The sequence below is a fragment of the Chionomys nivalis genome, chromosome 19, assembly GCF_950005125.1.
Source record: "Chionomys nivalis chromosome 19, mChiNiv1.1, whole genome shotgun sequence".
NCBI classification, from domain to species: domain Eukaryota; kingdom Metazoa; phylum Chordata; class Mammalia; order Rodentia; family Cricetidae; genus Chionomys; species Chionomys nivalis.
Genome location: NC_080104.1, coordinates 40,255,486 through 40,280,344, shown reverse-complemented (window position 1 = coordinate 40,280,344; position 24,859 = coordinate 40,255,486). Strand labels below are relative to the sequence as shown.

Genomic DNA, 24,859 nt, shown 5'->3' with positions numbered 1-24,859 from the left:
AAGGTATAAAGTTATACCATACTCTTACTTTGCAGGTGCTCAATACATTTTATTGAAATAAATATCAAACTACAAAGATATAAATGTTATCTGCAGTTGAATTTGGCTCCTTGATATTCCAATTAGCTCCTGACATTATATATGATCAACAAAGTTTTCTTTTTCTTTCTCAAAGTGGTTGCAATGAACAGTTCCTTCTTTTTCTCTTTTATTACCTCATGGGATGATTGGCAATTCTGGTTCAACTTAATGAAATTAGGAAAGGGATAAGGAGTGGGAATTTGGGGTCAGGGATCAGAAATGCTTCTCTATAAATGGCCAAAGGTGACAGTCTTAGACTTTGAGGCTCTTCAGTCTTTGTCATAACCTGTCTCTGATTTAACAGGCTGAGAGCCGCAAGCCGGGCGGTGGTGGTGCACGTCTCTAATCCCAGCACTCAGGAGGCAGAGGCAGGCGGATCTCTGTGAGTTCGAGGCCAGCCTGGTCTACAAGAGCTAGGTCCAGGACAGGCTCCAAAGCTACAGAGAAACCTTGTCTCAAAAAACAAAACAAAACAGCAGGGCTTGACCTGAAGCTGACCTGTGTGACTTTGCTGGCTCATTATGATCCAGACTGGTGACCTTCTCAGGGTAATAGAACACCTGTAGACTGTCCTAAGCGGCCTAGGAACAGCCCACAGAGTCTTCTCAGGGTAACAGAATACCTGTAGACTGTCCTAAGCGGCCTAGGAACAGCCCACAGAGTCTTCTCAGGGTAACAGAACACCTGTAGACTGTCCTAAGCGGCCTAGGAACAGCCCTCAGAGTCTTGGCTGGCTCCATTTAAAGGATCCACAAGAACTCGTAATCCACAGCCAGTACTGAGGACCACAATTTAGGGAATAGCCTGTCACTCCCTGCCAGTGGTAAGCATGTCTTCTACCCCTAACCAGACACATCTCAAGTCTCCAAATGACTCACACAGCTTGGAGTGTGAGCATCCAACCAGTAAGGCCACTAGAGGGAGAAGTGGGGGTGTCAGGGGCCCTAATTCTAACCCACCTTCATCAGCCAAGCCTCCATCCTTCTACCTTTGCCTCTGGAGCACCCGTGAGAATGCCCACTGGCAGAACTTACCGGGCTAGATTCTGTTCCCATTAAGTGAAATAGAACTATCGTTGAGAATGGAATTCATTCATCTCTCTTCAGGTTTTCTAAAAAGTGCACTTTATTTAATGTGAGGTGCTCACTGGCAACTGAAACAGGGGCCAGAGGAAAGTCCTTGTCTCCCAAATGTTTGGGCTCGCCCAGATTTCGTTTGTGAATGTCAAGATCTGCTTGCTGTTCTAAGAACTGAATTTCCAGGCACGTGTGTCTTGTCTGGGAGACCAGCGTTGGAGTGGACAGTCTTCAGTCTCTGCATCTCTTTTCCTTAACCTTCCTCAAAGGACAAGACACGCTGGCTCCCTTCTCCAACTCACAGTCTCCAAAGGTAGAAAGAGCGGCGCTTCCGTCACACCACTGTCTCTGAAACGCAGCCGAGGAGTCACTCAGAGCCTGGAAGAATCTCGTCTTCATAGCTCTTCTTTCTCCTCCTCCGCACAGATACAGGCTGCCCGCTGACTGTTCATAAAGGGTCGGCAGCCCAGGGTCCACACAGTGTTGAACACGGTGTCAGCCAGAGAATCACAGGCTGCTTGAAAAGACGAATAGAGACAGCAGGGTCAGCAGAGGCCACCCCGTAGCATATGAGGCCATGTATTTCCCAGGCGATCCCCAGAGGATGGCAGAGACAGAGTGCAGAATTGAGAGGACCAGCAAACCGCTTTCAGAAAAGCCCCTCTCCAGTCCAGTAAGGCAGATGCACTTGCTGGAGTCTCACGTTTGTGGTGCCCTGGGGAAAAGTCATTAGAAATACTCACTCAGACTACACTACGTTGTTTCCCATAGCTTGCCCTGCTCAAGCGTGGGGTATATAGTCATTTATTGATTGAAGAATTGTGTATGAGAGATAGGCTTATCCTTGGGAAAAAAAATACATCATCCCCACAACTCAAGGATCTCATAGTTTGGACCAAGAGGTGGAGCAAGCAAACAGGTCCGAAACTAATTATACTATACCATGAAGACAGGGACCGCAAAGTAGCTGGAAACTCACAGAAAGGTTCCTGTCCCTTGGGAGAAGGGGGTTGCTCTGAGGGAAGGAAGACCTCTGGCTCATTACTATAAGGGATACCAAGGACGTGCCAGAAAAATTAGACAATTTAGAGGAAATGGAAATTCCGTGAACTGAACTGACTCAATGAACTAGAAAATGAAAATAGATTGTTAATTCCCCAAAAATATACCTCTTAAAGAAATCTACTTCCGTGCTTCGAGGGAATTTTTGCTAGATATTTAAAGAACTAATAGAAATCCCTTCTAAACACTTTCAGAAATTAGGATTATATATTTCATTTATGAGTATTATGTTGCTAACAAAAATCAGATAGAGAAACCAAAGGAATAACAAACCAAGGATAAGCATCTCTCAAGACTAAATGCAAAGTCTTCAACAGATACCCAGCCTACTAGACTCAAAACACAGAAGAGGACTCACACCATGCCCATGGGGGGTTATCCTAAGCATGCAAGCTCCTTCAACACACTAAAATCATCATACCATACCACCTACCAAGAAAATAAAAGCCACACACCACATTCTGCAGAAAGACAGACTCTAGAAACAACAACCCAGGAGGAGGACTTCCACCCCTGATAGGGGTCACCTAGAGAGATGCAGGGTCAGTCTCATGCTCAGAGCTAACCCTGGTGCCTCTTCTCTTGCAGGACAAGGAAAAGATACAAGGATATGCACTCTTAATGCTGCCGTAGGGTATTTCAGATTTTAGCGAGAAAGGTATCCAAGTTACAGCGGGAAAGCATGTGCTAGCGGCAGCATGTAAAGACTCAGAGATGCTCTGAAATCCTATCAGAGCCAATCAATTAAATAAATAATTAAAATAAAGCAATAGGCAGAAGCCAAAATCAATGGTCTTTCTGTACAGCACTGTAAATCACCTGTCAAACATTAAAAATGCAGGAGAAATGGCACAATAGGTAAAATCCCTTGCCTGATGTGGCCTAGGTTTGTTCCTTGGAGCCCACATACAAGGCTTGGGTAGAGTTGGAAAGATGGCTCAGTGGTTAAGCGCACTGACTGCTCTTCTAGAGGACCCGGATTCAGTTCCCAGCACCCATATGGCAGCTCACAATTGTCTGTAACTCCAATATCTGATACCCTCACACAGACACGCATGTAAGCAAAACACTAAAGCACATAAAATAAAAATAAACTAAAAAAACAAATTAAATTTTTAAAAAGAAAATTAAGAAAGCCATAAAATCACGAAGGAAAAAAAATTACCAAAAAAGTGCAAGATCCATGCTATGGAAATGACAACACCATGGAAAGAAATGAGTGAAGAAAGAAGCAAATAGAAAGATGTTTATATTCTTATTTTTATACTAAACAGTATAATTTTATGAAAGTGGCAATACTGGAATTTATCCACAGAAACAACCAAAGCTCTGAGAACCACAGCTGTCATTCTTGCAGAAATTAACAAGCGAATCCTAAAATTCCATAGAAATGACAGAAATCTAGAGTGTCCAGAGAGACCTGGACAAAGAACAAGGGTCAAAAACACATCTCAACTTCAGAGTCACCGCGACACTACACTACGGAGCTAGGCACGCAGCGTGCTGGCACAGGCAGGAATAGAATAGGGTCAAAGGTTGAGAGACCACTGTCCACACTTCACAGGTTAATGTGGGGGAAAATGGTATTCTTAACACCAGTGTTTAATCACTTGGGAATCCATACAACGAAGGTAGACCCCACTTTCACACTGTCCACGAATAATCCTCAAAATGGATCACAAACCTAAACCAAGAGCTAAGACAATAAAACGCTCAGAAGAAAAGATCGCTAGGTATTTTTGACCTGTGAGAGCAAAAACACAAGTTGATGAAAATTAGTAAATCGAACTTACTCAAAATTTAAGTTTTCTAAGCTGGGCGGTGGTGGCGCACGCCTTTAATCCCAGCACTTGGGAGGCAGAGGCAGGCGGATCTCTGTGAGTTCGAGACCAGCCTGGTCTACAAGAGCTAGTTCCAGGACAGGCTCCAAAACCACAGAGAAACCCTGTCTCGAAAAAAAAACAAAACAAAACAAAAAAAAAAAAAATTTAAGTTTTCTGGGCTTCAAAAAATAACTAAGTAGAAGCTGCTGTGCTGGTGGTGCCCCACCTCAAACTCCAGACCGAGGAGGCTGAGGCAGGGGATCCGCAAGTACATGGAGACCCCGTCTCAAAGTGGGGCAGGGGAGGGGGACGGTGAGTGCTTGTAAACCATAGATCTGACAAAGGACTAGAAACAAGGGGCTCCCTCCACTCAGTATCGAAAGCAAATACGAAGTGGGCAATGGGCCTGAATAGACACAGCGCATCAGTGGCCAGGGAGATGCTCAGGGGCCTGTAACAAAACGATAATGAACGTTGACAAAGGCGTGCAGAAACTGGGACTTTGGGAAAACATAAAATGGTGCAGCTGTTTAAGAAGACAATTCACCAGGTTATCCAACAGTTCAACCTATATTAACCCTATATTCCATCAATCCCTCGTATGAATGTATACGCATACATATATGCAAAAGAATTAAAACATGATTCCTGCAGATATTCACATGTCTATGTTCATGGTAGAAGAATTAATCCCAAAACCAACCCAAATATCAACTGATGGACAGAGAAAGACGATGTGGGAAGGCATACAATGAACTATTACTTGGCAATAAAGAGGAATGACCTTCGGATGCATTCTACAGCAGTAGTTCTCAACCTGTGGGTCTTGACCCCTTTGGGAGTCAAATTACTCCTTTCATAGGGTTTGTCTAAGACACAGATGTTTACATTATGGTTCATAACAGAGAAAAATTACAGTCATGAAGTAACAATGAAAATGATTCTTTGGCCGGGGGTCACCACAACGTGAGGAACTGTATAAAAGGGTCGCAGCATTAGGAAGATTGAGAACCACTGTCCTACAGCACAGATAAGTGAAAGAAATTGTTCACAGAAACCCATGTATTTTGATTCCATTATATAAAAATTGGAAAATCAATAGAGGTAGAAATTAGATTCCTAGTTGCCTTTGGCTGAGCAGGGGGAGCTCAAGGGAAATGGTTATGAGATTTCTTTGAGAGATGATGAATAGGGGTTGATTGTGTGACTCTATTCATCTGGCATTTAAATGAGTTAACTCATATGTAAATTACATCACTGTCTTCGGTACCACCAACAAATGCTCAGACTGTTTCATGCAGAAGGAAGTCAAGGGTAGAAAGCCTGGGCCTTCAACCCAGGTAGATTTCAGTGCAGGGGTCCAAAGGGAGGTCTGGGCATCTGCGATGATGCTAAGGGAGTAGCTAGGGCTGACCTCGGAGAGCTGGACAAACTGAACTTTTAGTTAATCCATAGGGAAGAAAATATCAAGTGGCTTCAACTGTGGGCAGAAGCGATCAGAGTTAGGTGATCTTACAAGGTAGTTGCTCCCAGTGGATGGCCCCCACTTGACTGGGACATAAACACAGGACTTACAGCGCCCTGGCCAGTGGGAGAGCAGTAAGACCCCTAGGAAGGAAAAATCAGTAGGACGTTGGCCTGCAACAGTTCCCTGACCTGAGCCTACATCAGAAACAGTTCTTTCCTACCCTGTGTGGGCACAGGAGAGAGAGACCTCCCTTTCCCAGGCCCAGCTCACTACCCATATTCCACGGACCACCTCCAAGATTGTTCCCACAGTTTCAACCTTTCCCATCTGGAAGCTTTGAGAGATTAAAATCGTTTGGATGGCAAATTACGGAAAAAAAAAATTACAGAGTTGGAGCTAGAAGCTCAGTAGTTAGGAGTGTTTAAACACAGTTATCTGGAAGCACACACAGAAGAGGAATTTTAAAGTTCCTACCCAGACTAAGAGCAAACTTTGAATGGGGGAACTTCAGCCAAACCATGTGGTCCTATAGGGAGGGACTACCGAGTGGAAAGTCATTTAGCACACACATGGAAGCTCTTCTTCAGTCTTAAAGGAAAGGTTTTTGTTCTGCGGAAGCATCACTGTGGCCTCTTCCAGCAGGAAGGATGCCAATGGTGTGCAGGAACTTCCGTGAAAGGGTGCTGAGTCTCTCCTTCTGCTGCACAATGCTCCGGCCACCTCGCCCAGTAGAGGGCCCTGGCTCCCTGTGTGAAGACAGGAGCAAAACTCCCTGTCACCAGAAAGTGTCCTTAAGAGACCTACCTTCCACGTTGGAGACAAAGCCGAGGCTCCGCTTGAGGTCAGAGCAGATGGAGTGGAGACACCATCGGAATTTTGCATCGCAGCGGTACTTGTTGGCACCGCAGGTGTCGTAGCAGACATCCAGCTGGTTGCAGCACTTGGTCATGGCTGGAATGCCCAAGTCCATCTGGAAAAGTGAAGCAGGAGAGTGCCACGTTTAGACCAAGGACCTGAGGCAACCCTGTCCACCTCACTATGAGCTAGTCACTTCTTGAGTGTGTGCCACAACCTAGATCCATTCAGAAACACCAAGGGCTCAGAAAAATTAGCTCCGAGGTCATAGGATGCTGGATTTTAATGTTATTAGCTTCATATGTGACTCCAGCCAATTTTTCTCATCTTTCCTTTTGTGAGATTAGTTATTTTCAAATCCACACCCAGATATGGCGATGAAAACAGAAACCAGAGGGGCAATCGAGATGGCAGAGGCCCAGGAGATTCACATTTACTGAAAGCTTTACATTTGGGTCTGAGAGTCTGCTGAAGAAAAAGGTTCCAAGACTACTCTGAAAAGTTCAGCCTCAAGTAAATGGAACATGGCTGGCTGTTTTAGGGACCTGCCCTCTCCAGCTCTGTCTTAAGGTTGTATCTGAGTTGGGGAGAAAAACAGGGTGCAGGACACTGAGTTCTCAACCACAAGAGGAATGACGTCAGGGCATTGCTTGCACTAAGCATCTTATAAATAGCTATAGAGATTGTGGCATGAGATGGGAGAGCATCACTTAGAGCTGGGACACGGCTAAGTGGGAGAAAGACTAAGAGCATTGTGGGAAATGAGGGTACATGGGCTTGGAATGTGGCTCATCTGGGAGAGTGCTTGCCTGGCATGCATCATGCCTTAAGTTTTATCCCTAGGACTGCATAAACCAGGGCTGGCAACTCGTATCCCAGCGTTCATGAGCAGAGGCAGGGGGATCAGAACTTCAAGACCATCCTTGGCTACATTTCAAGCTTGAGGCCAGTCTGGACTACGTAAGACCCTGTCTTAAAATAAGGGGGAGGAGGAGATGAAAGTAGATTCAGAGCAGGGAAAGAGAACGAGCAGGCTACCAAGTCAGTTTTTTAGTGTGTCAAAGGTTGTAGCAGGAAATGTACCTACATACCTATGCATGCCAGCATGTGTGTGCGTGGCAGAAGCTTTGTGGGCCTTAGAGTCTGGTTCACTGGCAGTACCTAAGGTACCAAGTTTGAGTCTCAGCACCATATAAAAAAACTTATTTGCCAAACTGGTAAATGGCTTTGCCTTCAAAATTAGAGTTAGCACACAATCCTGAGCAAGGAAGAAATGATTTTTAAAAGCAAAAACATGGGTATCTGCATACTTGGTAATGAATGATATTCAGTGATGCACGAGAGCATTCAGTGATGTATGATTGCATTCAGTGGTGCATGGGTGCACTCAGTGATGCATGAGTGCATTCAGTGATGCACTAGAACACTCAGTGGTGCAGGAGAACACTCAGTGGTGCAGGAGAGCACTCAGTGGTGCAGGGGAGCACTCGGTGGTGCAGGAGAGCACTCGGTGGTGCAGGGGAGCACTCGGTGGTGCAGGGGAGCACTCGGTGGTGCAGGAGAACACTCGGTGGTGCAGGGGAGCACTTGGTGGTGCAGGGGAACACTCGGTGGTTCAGGAGAGCACTCGGTGGTGCAGGGGAACACTCGGTGGTGCAGGGGAACACTCGGTGGTGCAGGGGAACACTCGGTGGTGCAGGAGAGCACTGAGTGGTGCAGGGGAGCACTCAGTGGGGCATGAGACCACAGAGCAGGTGAGATTAGCACCAGACAGGGCATCTTAGGACACTTTGGCAGTTTCCTGATAATCTGGGCTTGGCTTCTTGTTTGTTAGTTTTTCCAGACAGGCTCTTACATAGCTCAAGCTGGCCTCAAACTCATTATAGCCTTGACTGAATCCACCTGCCTCCACACCTGGCTTTGGAAGCTGGGATGTGGTTGGGAAATGGGGCAAATGTGCTTTCAGGGTGTGGGTGAGGAGTGTCATCAGTGATGGCAGAGCCTCCTCACACTAGCGCCTCTCTGGACCTCCTACTAATCCAAGGTCACCTGACACAGGACAAGGACTTCCACCGTTTAAAGTGCCCCGAAGCAAAGAGAAACAACAAAATCACGTTAAAGACAGCCCAGCTCTTTAGACGACACAGACCACGGCTGTCCTATGCCTGCGGCCACACTATGAAAAGGCGACTGCCCGTTAGGGAGGTGCAGTGACCTCCACTTCCTGAACTACTTCTAAATAGTGGGAATCCATTTGTTTGTTTGTTTTTTGAGATGGTCTCACTACGCAGCTCTGGCTGGCCTTGAACTCACAGAGACCCACCTGCTTCTGCACCTTGAGTGCTGGAACTAAAAGTGTGCACCACCACTGTACTGCATTGACTGGTTGGTTGGTTGGTTGATTGATTGATTGATTGATTTTGGCAGCGCTGGGGGCTGAACCCAAGGCTTGTTCTACCACTCAAGTGTTCTACCACTGAACTCCATGCTCAGACCCCGTGCATCCCTTCTAGAATGACTAAACTCACACCTGAAGATGTGCCATTGCTCTAGCATGCCCAGCTGAGAGGATATTCTCCCTTGTGTTCATACCCTTACTGCTGATTGTGAACAAGCTTGCCCCAGGCTGTGTAAGGGCTGAGAACTCTCTATATAGAGACACCTTCCCCAGAAATATTTTAACTTCATATACTTAAGAAAACACGTTCAGTCAATAGCAGTCAGGTTTCTTCTAGCAAAATCAGTGTGTGGATACGGATATCTGACGGATAAATGAAAACTGCCCAGAGGATAGAGGACCTTCTTGCAGTCAGTGTGGAAATGCCAATAGGTGAGCCAGCAGCTCGGTTAGAAGAAGACTCATGGAGCTGCTTAGACAACCGCCCAGTGAACTCTTGAACCAGCTAAAAATTGAGGCTTAGCTCTATTAAGAGACAATTCAGGGGGCTGGGAAGGTGGCTCAGAGGTTAGAAGCACTAACTGTGCTTCCAGAGGACCCAGCCCAGAGGATCTCACGCCCTCTTCTGGCCTCCATGGGCACTGCAGGCATGTCGTGCACTGACATGCAGGTAAAAACATCCATACACATAAAATTAAATATATATTAGTTGATATATAAAACAATTTTAAAAGATATTCGAAAAAAGAGGCCATTCAGGGCCTGAGTTGGCTGTCTGTAAGGTACTCGCCAAGCAAACATGAAAACCTGAGACATCATCTCTCAGTGCCCACATAAAAGTTGGCTGACTGTAATCCATGCAGGGAAGGTGAAAACAAAGAGTTGTGGGCCAGGCAGTCTAGCTAAACTGGTAAGGTCTAGATTCAGTGAGAGACCCATGGCTCAGTCAGTAAGTGCCTGCCGCATTAGCGAGTTGACTGAGCCCTGATCCCCAGCACACAACAGCTGACGCATGACAGCATGCCCTAACCCCGGTGCTGGGGAAGGCAGAGACAGCTAGATCCCTGCAGTTGCTTGGTCAGCTGGCCTAGCCAAGTGATGAGCTCCGGGTTCAATGAGAGGCCCCATCTCAAAACAAACAAACAAGCAAACAAGCAAAAATAAGGTAGAGGGAAGGCAGGCTGGCTTACTGGGTAAAAGCAGCCGGCACCAAGCCTGTAGACTTGAGTTCAATTCCCAGAACCCACGGAGGGGAAGGAGACAACTCTGGCAAGTTGTCCTCTGACCTCCATATGTATGCATGGGGCATGCGTGTTCCTACTCACAAAATAAATAAAAGATGCACAGTAAATGAGGAAAACACCCAACACTGACTGACCTCTAGCCTCCACACACACATGCAACATGCATGTACCAGCATGCACGAGTGCAGGTATACACTTGCATGGGCCCACACACTTACACACACTCACACAGACTTGCACGCACACAAATTAAGAAAAAATAAGTTGGAGAACAATTAAAGAAGACATTGCGTGTCAACCTCTGGCTTCCACAATACACATGTGTGCACAAGTATCCGAATATACATAGATCTCACACACACGCATACACATAGGACACATTCAATGTCATAGTTGATATACCTGTAGCTACATTTTATATGAAACCTCTCTTTGAAAGTGCAGGTCAAAAGCATCTATGATATTCTCTGTCTGTCTGTCTGTCTGTCTGTCTGTCTGTCTCTGTATTTGTGTATGTGAGAGGGAGAATGTGTTCGTGCGTGTTCAGGTGCACTTGTGTGTGAGCGTGTGTGCACCCATGTGAGCTTTTGAAGGATGACAGAGAACAGCCTCAGCTATTATTTCCCAGGTGCCAACTCACTTGTTTGTTTTAAGTCAGGGTCTGTCTTTGGCCTGGAACTTTCCAAATAGATTAGTTTGCTGACTAGAGAGCCCTGGGCACCTGGTTGTCTTCACCCCACAGTGCTGGCATTACAAGTAAGTGCCGCCATGACCAGGTTTTTAATGTGGATTCTGGGGACCAAACTCAGGTTCTCTTGGTTGCAAGACAAGCACTTTGCTGACTCAGCTGTCACCCAACCCAGCCCCCGATTTTTGAGACCGAGTCTCATGTAGCCCAGGCTGGCCCCAAATTCACCGTGTAGTCAAAGATGACCTTGGAGTTCTGTTCCTCCTGTTTCAGCCTCTGGAGAGCTGGCATTACAAGCATGTGCCACTTCACCTGGTTTATGTGGCACTACCTGGGGCTTCACGCGTGCTGGGCAAGCACACTACAAAACCCAGACCCTTTCAAGACACCTTCAAGGAGACCAAGTCATTGCTTGCTTCTAGGAGAAGTTGGAAGTTTGAGAAAGGGACAGCCATGTACTAACAAATCTCAGCCAACAGTGGGTGTGCCAAACCCCAAACTTTGTTGCTTTGACACTCTGCTTGCAGAGGTCAGCCAATATAATAATCCATATTTTCTGGCCAATACCAGTCACTCTAGTCCATCGCTGGAATGAATTACTAGTTTCGATAAGTCAACAGCATCCAGTCACCTTTAAATTGTGTCTTGATGCCATAAATTGTAGCCAATGCTTATAGGGGTGATTTTAAAGTTTGCAAATACCAGAAGCTTAGCTGAGGGACAGCAGTCTTTGAGAAAAAGAACTCAAGTGTCTGCCTTGAAAATTCTCTCCCTTCCCCCAGTCTAGTTCAAAATAACAAATCACACTGTTTGAATAGACTCCAGAAATGATGGCTTCCACCAGTGGTTATAGCTCCTGGGTTGCTCTTCCTCAAAACCACATCAAACAAGAAGGGAAGATTAGTGGTACATACACTTCCTGGTACCTTAATACCCAGGAAATAGGAGCCGCAGCCATTGGGCTCCTGGGGTTTGTAGCCTGGTCTGGGCATCGGCGCCTTTCCTAGAAGGAAGAAAGGAGAAAAGCAGAAGTCAGACATTTGACATTCATTCATCCAATAAAAATGTCCTAAGAGCACATGCCATTGTTCCTTTAGATGTCACTGTCCCCATAAGATAATCACATTAAATCAGCAGTGAGGAGGGAGTCACCGAAAGAATCACGTTACCGTAATTTTACAAACTGAATGATCTCCTCCAGACAGTGTTCCTCCCGTGTTGACAGGGGCTGCTTGTTTGTTTCCCGGCCACTCAGACCCGAAATAATTACACTGAAACTATATTAATTGTAATACTGTTTGGACAATAGCTTAAGCATATTTCTAAGTAGTTCTTGCATCTTAAATTAATCCATTTCTATTATTTTATATTTTACTATGAGGCTTGAAGTTTATTGCAAGATTCTGGCTGGTGGCTTGCATCTTTCTCCCTGACTCCGCCTACTCTCTCTAAATAATCTCTGTTCAGATTTTCCGACTGATTTTGCTCTGCTAAGCCATTGGCCCAAAGCAGCTTCTTTATTAATCCATGATAATAAAACATATTCACAGCATCCAGAGGGGAATCCCACATCACTCCAGAACTACCCCCCGACACACAGAGCAGCATATTATATTGCCTGGTCACACACGGACAGAATCAGAATCATAGCTGTCATTATGATTAACTTTGCACTGAAGAAAGCTTAGGGAGTCTCTGTAGGTACAGGCCGAGCATCACTGACCACAGAACAAACAACTGGTGTTCTGGATGCTTTGCCTTGTTTATGGGGCTTAAGAATTGTAAGAACCATTTTATGGTCTTGCAAACGTATTAAAGAAGCTGGTTCGATTAGATTACAGGACTGGGAGGCAGTCATCACATGGCATTGACCCTACCGCTTCCTACTGTGACAGGACAGGAGGAACCTCTGCCACGTGCTCCTGTCTTCATGAGCTCTGCCATGCCTTCCTTGCCACTTGGAACTGCCCAGCCCTGTGAGACCATGAGCCAAGACAAATCTTCCTGGATTCAAATGACTTCTCCAGGGTGTTTATGGCAGAGATGAGATGCTCAGTTAAATACTGGGTGAAGTGTGCTCCTTTCTTGTGTATGAAGTGTGCTCATTTCCTGTGTATGAAGTGTGCTCCTTTCTTGTGTATGAAGTGTGCTCATTTCCTGTGTATGAAGTGTGCTCCTTTCCTGTGTATGAAGTGTGCTCATTTCCTGTGTATGAAGTGTGCTCATTTCCTGTTTATGAAGTGTGCTCCTTTCCTGTGTATGAAGTGTGCTCCTTTCCTGTGTATGAAGTGTGCTCCTTTCCTGTGTATGAAGTGTGATCATTTCCTGTGTATGAAGTGTGCTCCTTTCCTGTGTATGAAGTGTGCTCCTTTCCTGTGTATGAAGTGTGATCATTTCCTGTGTATGAAGTGTGCTCCTTTCCTGTGTACGAAGTGTGCTCATTTCCCGTGTATGAAGTGTGCTCATTTCCTGTGTATGAAGTGTGCTCATTTCCTGTGTATGAAGTGTGCTCATTTCCTGTGTATGAAGTGTGATCATTTCCTGTGTATGAAGTGTGCTTATTTCCCGTGTATGAAGTGTGATCATTTACTCTGTATGAAGAAGTGGTTAATTTCCTGTGTATGAAGTGTGCGAGGGTTGGAAGTGTTTCGGGTAGACATTCTTCACCTTCATTACTAGGTAGATGGAAGCATCTTGCTTCTTCCTTGTAATATCAGGTCGAAACTTTGTAATCTCTCTGTGCATGTGGGTGAGTTTGGGCGTGTATGTGTGTGTGTGTGTGCGTGTGGTGGTGTGTACGTGTGTGTATGGAATGTGTGTGGTGTGTGGTGTGTGTGTGGTGCTGTGGGTGTGCACAGGTGTGGACATGCACTATGTGGCATGTGGGTGTGGTGTATGGTGGTGTGTGTGGAGTGTGTGAGTGGTATGTATGTGTAGTGTAGTGTGTGTGGTGTATAGTGTGGTGTGTATTGTGTGTGGTCTACAGTGTGTGTGATGTGTATGTATGGTATGTGTAGTGTGATGTGTACATGTTTGTGTGTATGACACATGTCAGGGGAGGTGCCTGGATTTGCCTGTTTCTGCCCCGCAGTGTGAGATGAGAGGAACCAGGCAAGGCACGTGCCTCTGCCCCCCACGCTTTTACACAGGTCCTGGGATCTGAACGTGGGTCTGCATGGCCAGATGTTCATGCTGGTACCACCAGCACTAAAGGATGGCACCGCCTCCCCAGCTCGGAACCCTAATACACCACTAGACCAAAACCAGGCTCTCAGAAAGTATTTATTCAGCAGACACAACTTTTGTGGAAACGAAAGAAACTCAAGTCCTTTTGCGACTGTTCAGGCCAGCATCCCGGTTCTGACAAGTGCAGGTCACCTCTCCTCCAAACACTAGACTCCCTGAGCGCGGTCCCAAGTTTCCTTCTGCTCTCAAGCCCAAGACCAGGATCCCCAGTGTCTGCCTTTGTCCACCATTATCTTCCCATGATCTCCTCAGAACTGAAGATTTCCCTTTTCATCCTGCCGTGTGTGTGTGTGTGTGTGTGTGTGTGTGTGTGAGAGAGAGAGAGAGAGAGAGAGAGAGAGAGAGAGAGAGAGAGTCTGTATGTTGTATGTGAGAGAGAGGGCAGGTGTGTATGAGTGAGAGAATGTGGTATGTGGGAGGGTATATATGTGAGTATGTGGGGGGGTGAGAATGGGTGGTGTGGGGGTGGGTCTATCACAATGGGGGACAGAGTCTGATATCAATAATTGAGTCACACATGGGCAAACAGCCGAACCACACAGTATAATTCAACGTGGTTGCTCCTAAGATTATGGGCCTTTTATCTTTTCTTCAGATTGTTCTTTTACAAGTTACCTTCTTAGATATTAGGGAAACTTAAAGGAACAAATACTTGAATACACAGACAATGCGTTTTTTAAATTTTCTTTTTAAATTGTTTCTTATTATTTTGTATGTGGGGGTGTTTTGCCTACATATATGTCTATGTCTGTCTATGTATGCATGCCTGGTGTTCTTGGAGACCAGTTACAAATTGTAAGCCAACCTGTGGGTACTGGGAATTGAACCCCGGTCCCCTGGAAGAACATCAAATGCTCTTAACCACTGAACCACCTCTCCATCCCCCAAAGGCATCTTTTTAATGAGTGCTGGAGAGGTTTCCCAAGTCACCCATGGTCCTTTTGCATCTAAGAAAGCACAGAAGAGCCGGGCGGTGGTGGCGCACACCTTTAATCCCAGCACTCGGGAGGCAGAGGCAGGTGGATCTCTGTGAGTTCGAGGCCAGCCTGGTCTAGAAGAACTAGTTCCAGGACAGGAACCAAAAGCCATGGAGAAACCCTGTCTCGAAAAATCAAAAAAAAAAAAAAAAAAAAAAAAAAAAAAAAAAAGAAAGCACAGAAGAGAAACATGGCATCAGTTTGGAAGATAACGGAATGGCCGACTTGTCTATAGTGCCAGTGATGCAGGGCTGAGCATGAATTGCAGGAAGCAGCTTCCGAGAGAAGCACGGAGTCTCAGGTTTTAAGGGACGTGGCAGTTGAATCTAGGCAGTTGAATCTAGGTGATAACACACCCTAGCCTCGAGCTGTCCCTTCTGGTTGGATGCTCTGAGCCTAGGCATCAGCAATATGCTACGTTGACACGTAGATGTTTTTTCCTGGTGTGAAAGTCGAAACGCTTAGCTTCTTGGCAAATGGGGGCTCCGCACACTGCCAGTCTTTTGTAACCTGCCAACTAGAAATGGGCTTCATCTATTTTAATGATCGGAGGCAGGAGTCAAAACAAGAATGATATTTTATGACATGTGAAAATGATATGAAATTCAAATTTTAGTGCCCATAAAGAAGTTTTATCAGGGCACAGCCACGCTCATTTATTATGCATTAGCTGTGGCTGTTTTCACGGAAAAAGAAATCACAGAATATTGCTACAATCTTGAACTGAGGATGCTTTTCTAATCAAGATGTAAAAGTCGGAGGCCATAAAGCGATTGACAAATTTGGTCTCATAAAGAGTCAAACCTTCTAAACAAAGTTAACATCATAAAACACTTGAGAGGCATCAGGAGGGAGGTTCAGGGCAGAGTCAGCCTCAACACCCAGCAACGCTGCTTCCAGCCACGTGTCCTGCGCTCTTGGCCAACGTTTCCTCTCTCTCATTTTATGTCAATAGAAAGATTGAGAGGAAGATATATCACAGACCAGGGGGCTGAGCATCTCCCAGGGAGGGTGAGGCTTTCCCTGAGGTGCCAGGGACAGCACTATGCACAGACACTCGGCAACCTCCAGGGATGCCCACACGAGCAGCACCCTCATTGGAGACAGCAAAACAGTGTCCATGCCATCAACACAGAGACTAAAATGGATTAAGTTGATTCTTGCTTCCCTTGTCTTGGTCTACCTATTACTGTCTCTATTTAAATACCAACAGCCTCAGAACCTTCAGTAAATTGGGAGACCCATCACCCTAGTGCGAGATGTAGGTGCTGGTTTCTACATCTATGGGTGTTTCCCTTTTCACAGGTTCCTGAGAATCCCGTGAAGGCTGTAAGAAAGTCTTTTGCTAGGCAATAGGCAAACTCACAAGTGTGTGGACTTTTTCTGTGAAATTTCAGACAGATAAAAATGTCTCCAGAAAATTAAAGATGACAGAGCTAGGAATGGGGTTCAGTTGGTAGAATGTTCGCCAACATGAATCCTTGGATTTGAGCCCCAGTCCAGACTAAACCTGGCTTTTTGGCATATGTTTATAATCTCAGTAGGAACACTGGAGGAGGTGGAGGCAAGAGGATCAGAAGTTCAAGGTCATCCTTAGCTGCATAGAAAGTTTGAGGCTAGGCTGGGTTATGTAAGACAATTTATTTAAAAAGGCAGAGATTTGCTATAATGAAAAGCTTTTGAACATCAACAGGAGTGATGGCAGAGCAGAGACAATGGAGGGACAGGGACAATGGATTCACAAACTGCAGCTAACAAAGGGATAGCTATCATCCAAAATACAGAAGGGAGCCATAGCAGAAACTCAACCCAACTTTAAAATAGCCAAAAGCTGGTTCTCAAAACAAAACAAGCAAACAGGGGACTGGAGAGACAGCTCAGTGGTTAATAGCACTGACTGCTCTTGCAGAGAACCTGGGCTCAAGTCCCAGCGCTCAGTTGGTGGTACCTCCAGTGTCAGGGACTCCGGTGTCCCCTTCTGGCCCCCTCAGGCACGAGACACACAGACATGCAAGCAAAACACCCATACACATAAAATAAAGTTAAAAAAAGAAAAAGTTTAAATAAGACAAACGAGGGGTGGTTGGACAGGAAGAGATGCATCTCCCGTTTAGTAGGGAAATAGAAGCGGAGACCACAAGGAACCAACACCTTATGCTTGCTAGAACGGCTCTTAGCGATAGACAAAAGTGGTGAGCGTGCAGCAAAACAGAACTCATACCCCATTGGTGCAAATGTCAATGAGTTTAGCCATTTTGGAAAGCACTATGGAGGCTCCTCAGAAAACTAAAGACTAAAAACAGAACTGCTAGACAGTCCAGCAAGCCCACTTCTGGTACCTGTCCAACAGAACTGAAGAGAGCATGTTGGAAAGATGTCTATGCTCTCGTGTTCATTGCAGCATAAGAAACAAGACAACAGAAACCACCTAAACACATGTCAACCTGGGAGTAGATAGAGGTGTGTCTACGCAATGGAGAGCTACTCTACCTTAAAGAGGGAATCCTGTCTTTCTGGAACTGGAAATCATTACACTGGGTGGAAAAAAATCAGAAAAACTCAGCCTCCATGATCTCTAATGTGGAATCTAAGGAAGAAAAGTCAGTTTCTTAGAAACCGGGAGTAGAAAGGCTGAGAGGAGGGGGAATTGAGAAAAAGGAGATCTTCATCAAAGGCTGGTTCTTGAAGGACTAAGTTTTAGTAATCTCCGTACTGATCATCACAGCAAAGGACGATTATGGTTTGGACTGAAAATGTTCCGTGGGGACTGGGAAGATGCCTCGGTGGGTAAGAATATACACCTGAGGCTTGGTGGGCAGAGCCAGGACCTGAGGTCAAATGGGTAGCATCTGTGCGGAAAGCTGGGCATGGCTGCTCATGCCCCTCTAACCCCGAGAATATAGAGACAGGATGGCTGGGGCTTCCTGACCGCCAGCCGAGCTCCACGGTCAGTGAGAGACCCTGTCTCCGGGAACAAGGTGACGCATGACGACTGGAGATACAGCTGTTCTCCTCTGGCCTCCATGCAAACATACGAGTACGTTCATACGCGCACGCATTACCCCCGTGTTCATGTTTTGAGTCAGTTTTCTGGCTGATAATACTGTGTGGGGAAGCTGAGGAGCCCTCAGAGAGAGGGCCAGTGCGTGTCAGAAGTAACTGTCCAGGACCAGGCCTCTGATACACCCAGCCTGGCTATCTGTTTCCCAATATTACCAGGTGAACCAGCCTCCACTTCAAGCTCCTTCCACTCCCCGTTCCTTCCCCAGCCTTACTGCCCCCCCCTTAATAAGCAGAGATCTCTGAAACCTTGAGCCAACATCACCCTCCACCCTTATTATTTCTAGCAAAGTGTCTTGTCACGGCTGTGAGCAGAGACACGATCTCAACACTTTGAATGAATAGACTTTTAACCTTCTCACGACAAATGAAAGGAAGGTTGGGAGGAGGCAATGGCTATGGCAATCAGCTGTGGAACCTTTCAACGATGAACCAAAGCACTGGGCTTTCTTCACAGATATCCACTATTGTTTTTGTCGATTTAAAATTCTAAAAAGATTGACGTTTAAGCAGCCTTTATGGGGGAAGTGGGTTGAGAGGGGATCTCAGGTGTCTCACTATGTAGCCAGGCTAGCCTGGAACTCCTCAAGTCTGTTCTGTCACAGCCTCCCCAGGAGCCTCAATTGGATGGGGAGTCGGCAGGCCCTTCCCAGTCAGAGCTGTCTAAGCAAAAATTTGCTGAAGTCTTTTGATGCCGATTTTGCTAGACAAGGGAGAGTAGGGTTGGGCTCACAGTTTTACAAAAAGTCCTACTGTTAGATGTTTGCTAAACCTTGGTTAGTATTGATAACATCTGTGTTGATTCAGACGGCAGGCATTAACCCTTTGCTGTCTCATCAGGGGAAACTACGCTGGCTTATTGCAGTGACTGGCTTCTGCCTTCACACACCTAACTCTGGGTAAGTATGAGGTTGAGGGACCCAGGGCTTGATCCCAGGACATTCTCACAGGGAGCTTCAGGCTCTTTTGCCTGTGCCCAGGGATGTTAAGTCTACTGGGAACAATGGCTTAACCATTATCTCCTGGTTGGCCACTTTTAGTACATAAGGAAGCCATTTCCTTCCCCCCAAAGAGGTGTAGGTTGTGTATGTATGCCCCAGCTGTTTTGATTGTCTCTGGAAAGCTCGTGTTGTCCCAGGCTAAGCAGACTTGGCATTTTCATCTGGGAGCCTACTGCGGGATATTTGCATAAACTAAACCATCGGAGGACGTCTGTGCTGTGTGCTTTAAAGGTTCATTTTCAGGTCCAGGTGCAGCTCAGTGGTGAACCACGCGCTTGGCAAACAAGGCCTGAGGTAAAATTCCCAGCACCACATTAAGCACAGGTTTTTCACCCACTGTGCGAGCTGCCAAGCTTGGGCAGGAGCTCGGCTCCGGCCTCTTCCGAGCGGGTGAAGGGAAAACTGGCCTTCTGTGCAACTGAGGCAAGGTAGGCCTGGGTGTCCACTCCAGTTCCCAAATCAGCTTCTGTGTCTGGTTCTGAGACGGCGCTTGGGTCCCTGGTGGGCAGCGGCGGTGCCCTGAGGCTACTGACTGGAGCAGGGCAGGGATGCCTCCCTTGGGAGAGTCTAGGCAAAACCCTGCCAGTCAGAGATCTGCGGGTGGGCCGAGAGAGTTATTTGGAGCTTTTGGGATTCTGAGGAGTTGTTTGACCCCAGGCAGAATCTCCAAACATCAGGTTCCGGTTCCATTTCCTTCCCGAGAGCATCTCAGAGCCCGTGAGGTTTCTCTCGCCATGCCCTCGCTTCCACGCTGCTCACTACCTCCCCTTAAGCCCCAGGCTCCCAGCAAACCCATAAAGGCCTCCGTGAAGACTCCCAGGCAGCTGAGTGGAGCTTGAGTTTCAGTTAAAGCATAATTGATCAGGAGATATAGGTCCCAAATGGCATCCCAGGCTCCGCGTAGGAATTTGTTGTCTGCTTGGATTTCTGACGTTACTACACCTGATTTGCTCAGTTTGGTAACCTGGCCTACCTGGTGTAGGACAGACGTGACCTGCTGAGCTGCCCATGACCCAACACCCTCCCCCACCCCCACCTCAGAGAAGGCACCCGGGTACTCACCATATCGGCACCGGTACTGACAGACTCCATTCTTCCCTCCCAGCAGCTCCATGAAGGAATCGACATAGCTGTTGACCGACTCGAAGCTGCCCCGCAGGTGCCGCAGGCCCCAGTCCGAATAAGACTCCTCTCCCTTGAGGCTGGGGTCGTTCTCTGCCAGGCTGCCCACCAGGCCAAACCACAGGAGGAAGAAGCCACAGGGCAGCTTCATCCTGCACACAAGTAGGACACTGCCCTCGTCCCCCCCACCCCAGCCAGGGTCCCAGGAAGCCTGGGGAAACACACACAGCCCCGTGCCTGGCCTTATCGGAACAGTCAGTCTGTGTTCCCCAGAGGTGGACTTTAAACACAGCCATGGAGGCCGGGAGCAGATCCGAGCGATTAGAGAGGACAAAGGTGAGACCGTGGGAGGGCTTGTATGAGGATGGCCTAAGAGGGGACTTCCAGTGGACCCCGAAGAGCTGGAGGGGGGATGGCTGCACTCTGGGAATGGGGGAAGGGAGCCCGGGGATTCTGCTGTACACTTGGGCTCCTCAGGCTTCTCGACTGCACAGCTTGTCCAGAGATAACAGCCACACCCCTGAGCCACTTCCTCCTCTCCACCTGTCCAGAGGAGGCCCAGAGGGTGTGTGCAAGGCTCGGGCGGCCTGACTTGGGGTCACCTTCACAGACGGACAAGTTGCCAGAGCCTAAACTCTTTAAGTGTGCCTCGGTGAGGTTCAGATTTTGAGCCCAGTTTCTGCCTGGGTCCCTCCTAGTCTCTAACTGAGATCCTTCCATCTGGTAAAGGTCCGTATATCCTCCCAGGGATGAGTCCGGTTCCGAATCTGCAGTGCTGTGTCCTAAAATCCTGAGGCCTGCAGGGGACCCCAGGCTTGTTAGGGAACAACTCGCTCTAGTGGCGGTGAGTTTTTTCCTTTGAGGCAGATAAAAGTCCAGGCCACTATCAGAAAGCCTGTTTGAGATTCCAAGCGTTGAGACTGCTCACGTCAGCCCGGGGTTTGGGCATCACTTTCAGGGTAGTTTGCTCTTGGTCGCGTGAATAAATACCTATAATGTCACTAGTCTGGAAAACGGCACCATTGTGTACCAAGTAATCATTCGGCTGCTTTCTCAGATGTCATGAAAGCCCTGTAGAAAATATTAAACCTACAAACATCCTCGTTTTAGATAAGAAATGTGTTCATCTAAAGACTTAACGTCCAGGAAGGGTAGTGGTTAAAATGCCTTTCTCGTGTGCATGATTGTTGTGTGAACTTAAAGAGAAAACAGTACTAATGCCACCCAGTGTTTAAAACACGTACACATTCCAAACCAATCAGTCTCTTGTCTGTCTCGACCTCTCTCCCTGCCTGCCTCTCCTTTCCTGTCTCTCGTCTGACTTTCTGTTTCTCTGTGTCTATCTCTGTCTCCTCCCTTCCTCCAGCCCTCCAGATATTCACGCCTATTCTAGGCAAGGTTGATATCGTTTCCATTTGAGTCATAAGAAATCACGCAGAGGTTAAATGACTTCATCTCGCTGGGCTGGAGGCCAGCCAAGGCCAGTGACATAACTGAAGAGATCATAACAAAACTGTGGAACTCTTTTTTTCCCCCCAAAAGTAAGGAAATCTGGGGCAGACTCAGAGGTGGGCCACATGGTGTGTGTGTGTGTGTGTGTGCGCGCGCGCGCTCGCGCGCGATGCCATGAGTTCCCTCTCTAGCTACCCAAAATAGAAAAAGGGTCATTAAAGATACGACAAATGCAAAGGGTCTGGAAAAGATTTCATAATTTTATTTTTAGTTGTGTGTGTTCGTGTGATGGTGGTGGTGTACACGTGAGCACAGGAGCCCGTGGTGCATGGAGGATGTCCTGGAGCTGGAGGCTGTGAGTCACGTGATACAGGTGGCAGGCTCTGAACTCAGGCCTCTGTAAAAAGCAATATGGGCTATTTACTGCTGAACCCTGGTGTTTTTTTCCCTTAAAAAAGAAAGTCTGCTTATTTTTTGTAAGTGCAATGATAATAGTGATACATGAAGAACATGTATATAAAACATAATGTTTTAATAATGTATGTTATGCTGGTCATGAGAACTTTACTGAAAATTCATTTACATCAACAAAGCTTAGACTTACCACCGGCTCAGTTCCAATATAACTGAAATGCCAACTTCTCTAAATAGACACAAGTAATAATGTATAAATTTTTTAGTTTCAAGTAGGATTTTTTTTGTGCTTATGCTATTGTTAGTGGCATTGTTGATAGAATATTTCCCTTGTGGTTATTTTGTTTTGTTTTGGGTGCTTTGAGACAGTTTCTCTGTGTAACAGCCCTAGCTATCCTGGATCTAGCTCTTGTAGACCAGGCTGGCCTCGAACTCACAGAGATCTGCCTGCCTCTGCCTCCCGAGTGCTGGGATTAAAGGTGTGAGCCACCACCGCCCAGCAGATTTTTTAACCTAAATTTTGAGAGGGATGCATATTATTTGAAGTATTTTTGAGGGTATAGTGCATGAATGGTGTTAAGGATATTAATGTATTGTCATGTGACAGGCACCAGGACCATCTCCAAAGCTTTTTTATCCTAAACTGAAATTCTCCACCTGCATTTTCCTCCCCCCTCTACCTCTGCCTTTTTAATGAACTTGAATAGTCTTGGTGCTTCAGAGAAACAGAATCCTGTAATGTGGTCTCGGGTGTTGGCTTCTTTCTCTTAGCGAGGTGGTTTTTAGCCCGTCTGTACGGTGTCTGCCGGTGCCTCCTTGCAGTGGATGAAGCCCCTGTGAGCGCTGGTGTAGATTCTTGACCTCCCAGTTCTTTGATGTGTATGTCTGGAGTTGAATTTTCTGGATGGGTTATTTAGCCATTTGAAGATCTGTTACCCAGGCCTTTGTGGCTATACTGACCCAGTGAGATTAGAGGGTCCCCATTCCTCCACAACTTTCTAAAAATGTATTCTTTGACAGTTTTCTATTTTATGTAGTACATTAGGGTCACACTTATCCCCTTCCTCCTTATACCAACCTTCCATCCTTCCACCAAGTGATCATCCTCCTTTCTTGTCTTTTTGGCTTTGCTTTGAGATCCATGGTAACCAGGCGCCCTCATGGGCGTGGGTGTGGAATTATCCACTGAAGCATGGCTCACTCTCCAGTGGCCGTATCACTCAGGCAGTGACTTCTCCTCCCCCAGTCCCCCTTCCTTGATTGCCAGCAGTTCTCCTGGGTGTGGCTGGGCCCCATCATCCCATTCCCCATTTCAGACCAAACGTTTACAACGGAGTCTTGTGCACACCCTACACAGACAGCTCTGGGAGCGACTCTTAGCTGCTGTGAGGTGAGTTTGTGAGTGCCGTGGGCATAAAACAGCCTTTCGTGGCACGCCTTCCCACCTATTAGATTCTTTCTGCACCCTCTTCTGTAATGTTCTGAGCCTCAGAGGGGGTGAGTTGGGTTTTCTTATTTTTCCTTCTGCTTAAGTTGTCGAAGGGTTTGTATCTCTTATTAATTCAAAGAACCAAATTTTGGTTCATTGATTCTTTGTATCTTTATTTTTGTTTCTATTACATTGATTTTTGGCCTATATCATAATTATTTCCCTCATGCTACTGGTGTGTTCTTGTTTTTCCAGGGTCTTCAGGCACATCATTAAGATACCAATTTGAGATCTCTCTGATGTTTTTTATGTAGGCACTCATTGGTATATATATATATTGGTATATATATATTGGTATATATATATTGGTATATATATATTGGTATATATATATTGGTATATATATATTGGTATATATATATTGGTATATATATATTGGTATATATATATTGGTATATATATATTGGTATATATATATTGGTATATATATATTGGTATATATATATTGGTATATATATATTGGTATATATATAATTCTCTTATGACTTCCTTCTTTGTGTCACATTGAATTTAGTATGCTGCATTTTCATTTTCATCCCGTCCTAGGTAGGTTTTAAATCTCCTTTATTTCTTCAGTATTTCTTTGGTATTCACCATGCAGTAGTGTGCCATTCCGTCTCCATGAGCTTGTGTTTGCTGTCGTTCCTCTTGTTTTCTCTACCTTTAGTCCACTGTGGTCAGATAAATTTAGCGTTGTTTCAGTTTTCCTATGTTTGTGGAGATTTGCTTTTATCCTGCTATGTGACCTATCTTTGAAGAAAGTACCATGGATTGCAGAGAATACTGTGAACCATTTAGGATTTGGGTGGAATGTTCTATGGATGGCGATTAAGTCCATTTGATCTATGATGTAATTTAATTTCACTGTTTCTTTGTTGATTTTTTTTCTGGGTGTCCTGTCTCTTGTTGAGAAAGGGGTACCGAATCACCCACTGATACTGTTCAGTACTGATCTGTGACTATATTTAATGGTATTTATGAAATTTGGTACATCTGTGTTTGGGGCATATATGTTCAGAATTCTCTTTTTCTTTTTTTTGGGGGGGGGTGGGATTTCTCTGTGTAGACCCACCTGTCATGGAATTCACTCTGTAGTCCAGGCTGGCCTCACACTCACAGAGATCCACTTGCCTCTTCCTCCGGAGTGCTGGGACTAAAGGTGTGTGCCACCACCACCATGCCCAGCTTGTTAGTCTATTTTTTATCATGGAAAAGTTTTATTTTTCCCTTCCATGATAACAGTTAGTTTTGCTGGGTATAGAAGTCTGGTTTGGCAGCTGTCATCTCTGGGACTTTCTAGCTTTTAAAGTTTCAGTTAATGATCTACTACTGTTCTACTGGGCCTTCCTTTCTCACCACTTCAGTATGTTTTTGTTGTTTATAATATGATAAGAGGGGGTTCC

The 24,859-nt window shown here is 46.1% G+C and overlaps 1 protein-coding gene across 2 annotated transcripts; it reads right to left on the bottom strand.

Annotated features, from left to right (window-relative positions):
- Positions 1 to 1,552: 1,552 nt before the first annotated feature.
- On the bottom strand, positions 1,553 to 20,252 carry Pla2g12b (phospholipase A2 group XIIB). 2 transcript variants are annotated; one of them, XM_057751974.1, is made up of 4 exons: positions 20,042 to 20,252; positions 11,610 to 11,698; positions 6,315 to 6,480; positions 1,553 to 1,674 (listed from the first exon to the last, which is right to left on the bottom strand). In XM_057751974.1, exons 1-4 carry the CDS (start codon positions 20,250 to 20,252, stop codon positions 1,553 to 1,555), a joined length of 588 nt encoding a protein of 195 aa, XP_057607957.1. The 2 variants fall into 2 exon arrangements, with proteins under 2 accessions (XP_057607957.1, XP_057607958.1); XM_057751975.1 differs by having other exon boundaries at positions 1,553 to 1,671.
- Between the last annotated feature and the right edge of the window lie 4,607 nt (positions 20,253 to 24,859).